Source organism: Cebus imitator, unplaced genomic scaffold (genome assembly GCF_001604975.1).
Source record: "Cebus imitator isolate Cc_AM_T3 unplaced genomic scaffold, Cebus_imitator-1.0 Scaffold385, whole genome shotgun sequence".
Taxonomy (NCBI): domain Eukaryota; kingdom Metazoa; phylum Chordata; class Mammalia; order Primates; family Cebidae; genus Cebus; species Cebus imitator.
The window spans coordinates 768947-774852 of record NW_016107700.1 but is presented as its reverse complement, the minus strand read 5'-3'; the positions used below and the strand labels follow the sequence as shown (position 1 = coordinate 774852).

General features: G+C 38.0%; 1 protein-coding gene across 9 annotated transcripts in view; it reads right to left on the bottom strand.

Moving 5' to 3' along the window:
• Positions 1-5906, bottom strand: part of DNM1L (dynamin 1 like) — a 65292-nt gene that overhangs the window by 24783 nt on the left and 34603 nt on the right. For all 9 annotated transcript variants that reach the window (XM_017507917.1, XM_017507918.1, XM_017507921.1 and 6 more), the window contains 3 exons: positions 4296-4416; positions 2105-2236; positions 217-423 (listed from right to left, as the gene is read on the bottom strand). In XM_017507917.1, coding sequence (XP_017363406.1) covers positions 217-423; positions 2105-2236; positions 4296-4416 — 460 coding nt within the window. The remainder of the gene's footprint in view (positions 1-216; positions 424-2104; positions 2237-4295; positions 4417-5906) is intronic.

Genomic DNA, 5906 nt, shown 5'->3' with positions numbered 1-5906 from the left:
TTTTTAAAATACCTGAAAATTTTTACTTTGCTTTACATTGTTTACAAAACATATGTTCACACAATGAGACATCATCCTATTACCTCTACAAAATTACATTTGTGTTTTATAGATAACAAATCTCAATCAGATAATCTGAGCTAAAGTCATCTTAACAAAAGGAAAAGTGGTCTAGCAATCTAGGTAACCAAATCCACAGAAAAATGTCTTACTTACAGTTCCGAAGTTTCAATATATTTTGCAGTTCCTTCAATAGTGTTACAATATTCTGTGGCAAATTTGGTAATAAGCTGGAGTAAAGTAGCACTTTTATCATCCACAGGTTCACCGTAGCTATTTAGAAGAGACTGATACTGAGCAGCTAGAACATTTATTCTTGTTTTCAACTCTGGTAAGCAGTCTCTGATGTGATGCATCAGTAACCTAAAAAAGGTTAGAAAGGAAGGATTTAAAAGTAAAATTGTATATTCTGAAGCCCCAAATAAGTCAAATTTTTAAAAAGGAAATAATGGGGAAAACCTGTCAGATAATTTGTATTGGCAAGTGTGATACTGTGAAATATGTATTTGGTCTTTGTCTCCATTTCCTGGCAGTTGGATCCTAAAATCCTTGGAGTCTCCATGAGCCTAAGAGTGTTTAAAGTGTCTTTGCATGATAATAAGATGACTGGTGGCTGAGGGTCCCTTGACAGCTTCAGGATGGTGCCTGGTCACCAGAAAGGCTAAGGCATGATTAGAGGGCTGGGGGTTTCAACCCCCTTCTCCAGCCTCAGAAGAGGGGAGACAGGCCACAGGTTGAGCTGATCACCAATGGCCAATGATGCTTCCATAAAAACTCAAAACGACACAGTTCATGGAGTCTTCGGAGAGTTGAACACAAGAAGGTTCCTGGAATGTGGGAGCACAGAAGCTCCACATTCCGTCCTACATGCCCAGCCCCATGCATCTCTTCATCTGGCTGTTTTATCTATATCTTTTGTAATATGCTTCATAATAAGTGGGTAAATGTTAACTAGTTGTTTCCTTGACTTATATGAGCCACTCTAACAAATTAATCAAACATGAAAAGGGGGTCATGGGTACCCTGACTTATAGCCCATCAGTCAAAACAGGCTACAACCTGGCTTAAAATTATCATCTGACTTCGGGGCAGTCTTGTGAGACTGACCCCTCAACCTGTGGGAGCTGATGCTGTCTCCAGGTAAATAAGTGTTAGCACTGAATTAAAGTACATCCCGTTAGAATCCCCTAGAGAATTCCTTGCTTGCTGCATGGGGGAAACTCCCCATGTATCTGATGTTAGAAGCATTCTGTGCCATACTGATTAAGTGTATATGATGGGAAAAAAACACTTTGGTTTTTCCTAAATCATAAAAGCAAGGAAAAAATGCAAATTATTTTCATATTACTGCAATTACCATAGAGGAAGCAAATCACTCAATCAATTCTTCCTATATAATTTTGGTTTCACTGACTTGTCATTTACAGTTGGTACCCAGCAAAGTGAAAATCAATCTTATTAAGATCCAAGTCTATCAGTCTTTAGGGAATAAGATAAAAGTAAGAGAAAATGGCTTCCACTTTAGTCATTTATAAATCATTTAGAAAGGTCTTCTAGTTCCCCCCACCATGAGTGGGTATTCAGAATCCAACGTATACAACTTAAGTTATTTCTACAATAAATAGGAAAAAAAGACATTCTATTTCTTTCTTTGTTTTTCCATCTCCCTTTTCTGGCAAATAGAAGACATTCTAAATTAAGAACAGATAACGTGAAAATTATAAATTTTAATGCAGTTCCTGCAATGCAAAGCGGAAGTAAAGTCATCTCTAGTTCTATCCTCAAAACCAAACTGACTGTCAAATTTTCATAATTAAATCGTTTTAAAATCACTTGAACATTCATTCTAGACTACATGACGACATAATGTCAACCACCCCAATAAAAATAGAGACATCTATTCTTCAGGAACCTACTATATAAGAAACCATAAGGGAAGCTGTTAGACAACAGTATGAAAATGTAAGGAACTAAAAATGAACCCTCTCAGACATCGACTGGTAAAACGAACACATCTCATTTCCAAAAGGTAAAAAAAAATTACCTGTTTAGAGTCCTAGCAAGATATTTTGTTCCATTTCTATTGGCCAGAGATGGATATTTCTTTTGAAGAAAAGCATACTCATCACGGATTGAATCAGTTACACTCTTCTTGTTGTTAATATCTAGCTGGCTCCTGAGGTTGAAAAAATAACAAAATTGTTCAACTTCACAGTTGTCCTCTTCCTACCTTAGATGATGACAGGGCCAGGTATTGTTCTCTAATACCTGACATGGAGTGGTTTACTTAATTCTCATAATTTTATGTGACAGGTATTATTATCCCATTGTTTAGTAAGGAACTGAGGCTCACAGAGACTACTTATCCAAGGTCATACGCTAACTGGCATAGCCAAGACTTGAACTATTTGAATTATAACTAGTGGCTAAATAGTGTAGGCCTCATTATTACCATTAACTATAGACAAAAACAATAAGTAACACGTATAGACAGGTATAAAAATGTAAAGAGTATCTCAGTGACCTGTATATTTTATCCATGGACAGGGAACTAATTTCTACCAAAAATTAAGTTAACTTGAAGAACAATCATCTACAAACAACAAACAGTGTTACGCCACTTGCTTACCTGAAAAAGGAGACAGTGGGAAATGGGAGTAGGGATGAGGGAATGAGAGTAGGGGTGGGACAGAAGGACAATAAAATAGAAGCAGACAACTGGAATGGATCCTATATATCAGGCAGTAAAAACATTTCCATTTTCTTTTTTTTTTTTTTTTAAAATGCCTATTAAACCTTTTTTTTTTTTTTGAGACAGGTCTCACTCTGTTGCCCAGGCTGGAGTGCAGGGGCACAATCTCCGCTCACTGCAACCTCTGCCTCCTGGGTTCAAGTGATTCTCTTGCCTCAGCTTCCCAAGTAGCTGGGACAACAGGCACGTGCCACCATGCCCAGCTAATTTTTTATTTTTAGTAGAGACGGGGTTTCACCATGTTGGCCAGGCTGGTCTTGAACTCCTGACCTCAGGTGTGATTCGCCCGCCTCGGCCTCCCAAAGTGCTGAGATTACAGGCGTGAGCCACCGTGCCCAGCCAACATAATCATTTTATAAAGGCTTAAGACCCAAAGACATTAGGTGTCATTTAAACCTACATTGTATCTAGTTTATGGAAGAACTGGGACTAGAACTCAGATTTCATAATAATTTCTGTGTTTCCTACCATATGAAGGCTTTGGACTAAAAGAGATATTCATTCGGATCCAGCTCTTTAACTACCCATGTGACTTTGGGTTAAATGTATAACCTGAGGTTTCTGATTATAAAATAGACATCAACACCTACCCACCTACCTCAGGGGATGCTGTGAGGATTCCAAGAGATACCATTTGCAAACTGCTCACAGTAGAGTGTCTAAAACATAATTAGACACTCAATAATAATTTCCTTTTCACAATTTTTAATACCAGCTATTTATAATTAGGATACCTTTAATAAAATTTCTCCAAGTTACATCCTGGCAATTACACAGAATCACTAATGCTAGGGATTAAACCAATCTATTAAAATCCTGCCACCTTAAATTCTTTCTAGAATGGGTGCACATTAGGTAATTTTTCCCTTACCCAGTGCCTCCTCATACACAGCTTAACATGATAGGCAAGAACTCTTAAAGCCTGGCTATTACAACACTTCTTCCATTTTGTGGTACTGCTTACTTTAGAAACATTTTCTATTAAAAATGTCTACTAGGCCAGGGATAGTGGCTCATCCCTATAATCCCAACACCTGGGAAACCAAGGCGGGGAGGACTGCTTGAGCCCAGGAAGTCAAGACAAACCTGGGCAACATAGCAAGACTTTGTCACTACAAAAAAATTAAAAATTAGCCAGGTGTGGTGGTACATACCTGTAGTCCCAGCTACCTGAAAGGCTGAAATGGGAGGATCACTTGAGCCCAGGAGGTAAAGGCTACAATGAACCACAATCACATCATTGCATTCCAGCCTAGGGAACAGAGAGAAACCCCATTTCCAAAAAAAAAAAATTTCTATGAGAGGCTTTAGTGAATGAATATCTTTTATCCCTTTAGAGCAATGGATTCTTTAGCAATACCAAGATAATAGTAAAAGGGAGAAAAAATATAGGACAGTATCACATTTCAAACAGATTTTAGAAATTCAGACTTGCTCTGAAGTGAGAATGCTACTAATTCTTATCCTATTTTTAACTGCTAACCTGTTAACTACTCCAATTATTCCAAGTTTGACGGGAATAACCCTTCCCATCAATACATCCATGGCATCAGTACCCGCATCCATGAGATCAAGTTTAGTGATTACTGCTAGGGTTCTGCGACCTGGTAAATGCAAAAAGAGAAAAGGGCAAAGAAAAGAAAGAAAGAAAATGATCCATTAAATAAAACTATTAAGTATTAATAAAGGAAAACCCTCATCTATAATCCCACTTAATATTACCTCTGTCATCATTTTGATAATGCCTTTCTTACCAGTGCTTTTTTAAAAATAATTTTAAACACTGAGTACAATTTTAAAAATATTTCCGCCAGACGCAGTAGCTCCTGCCTGTAATCCCAGCACTTTGGGAGGCCAAGGCAGGTGGATCACTGAGGTCAGGAGTTCGAGACCAGCCTGACTAACATGGGAAACTCTGTCTCTACTAAAAACACAAAAATTAGCCAGGCATAGTGGCAGGCACCTGTAATCCCAGCTACTCGGGAGGCTGAGGCAGGAGAATCGCCTGAACCCAGGAGGCAGAGGTTGCAGTGAGCCAAGATTGTGCCACTGCACTCCAGCCTGGGAGACAGAGACTCCATCTCAAAAAATACATATATACATATACATAAACATATTTCTTTCACATGTAATTTTTATTGGCTCTTATGGCTATATTATAAGCATTTAAAAATTCTGTTTAAAATTTACATCCAGGTGATGTGGCTCATGCCTGTAATCCCAACATTTTGGAAGGCCAAGGCGGGCAGATTGCTTGAGCCCAGGAGTTCGAGACCAGCCTGGGCAAAGTGGTTAAACCCTGTCTCTACAAAAAATACAAAATTTAGCAGGGTGTGGTAGTCCTAGCCACAGGTGAGGCTGAGGTGGGAGAATCACCAGAGCCCAAGAGGTCAAGGCTGCAGTAAGCCATGATTGTGCCACTGCACTCCAGCCTGGGCAATGGAATGAGACCCTGTCTCAAAAAACAAAAATTAAAAACATTTACTTTTTTTTTTGGTGTACAATTCAAAGAGTTTTGACAAATGCCAAGACATGTGTCACAACCAACTCAAGACACTGCTGCTCTCCCAACAAATTTTCTTATGCTAACCAATCAAACCTATTTTCCATTCCTAGTTTTGCCTTTTCTAGAATGTTATAGAAACAAAATCAGACAGTACTAACCTTTTGAGTCTGGCTTCTTTCATTTAGCATAATGCATTTGAGATTCATCCATGTTCTTGGATATTAATAGTCCATTTCTTTTTATTGCAGAGTAGTATCCCATTATATGGATGTACTATACCTTAGTTTCACTCCCCTTCTGAGAAACATATGAGTTGTTTCTAGTTTTTAGAAATTATGAATAAAGCTGCTGTAGATATTTGTATATAGTTTTTTATATGAACACTGGTTCTCATTTAACATATACCTAGGAGTGGGACTGCTGATTTAACTTTATAAGGAACTGCCAGACTGTTTCCCAAAGTGACTATACCACTCCCACCAGCAATATATGAGAGTTCCAACTGTTCTGCATAGCGTACAATTTTATCTATGGCATTTTTCAGTGATAAGCATTTTTATTTGGTTTTTTCTTTTTTTTTTTTTTTTT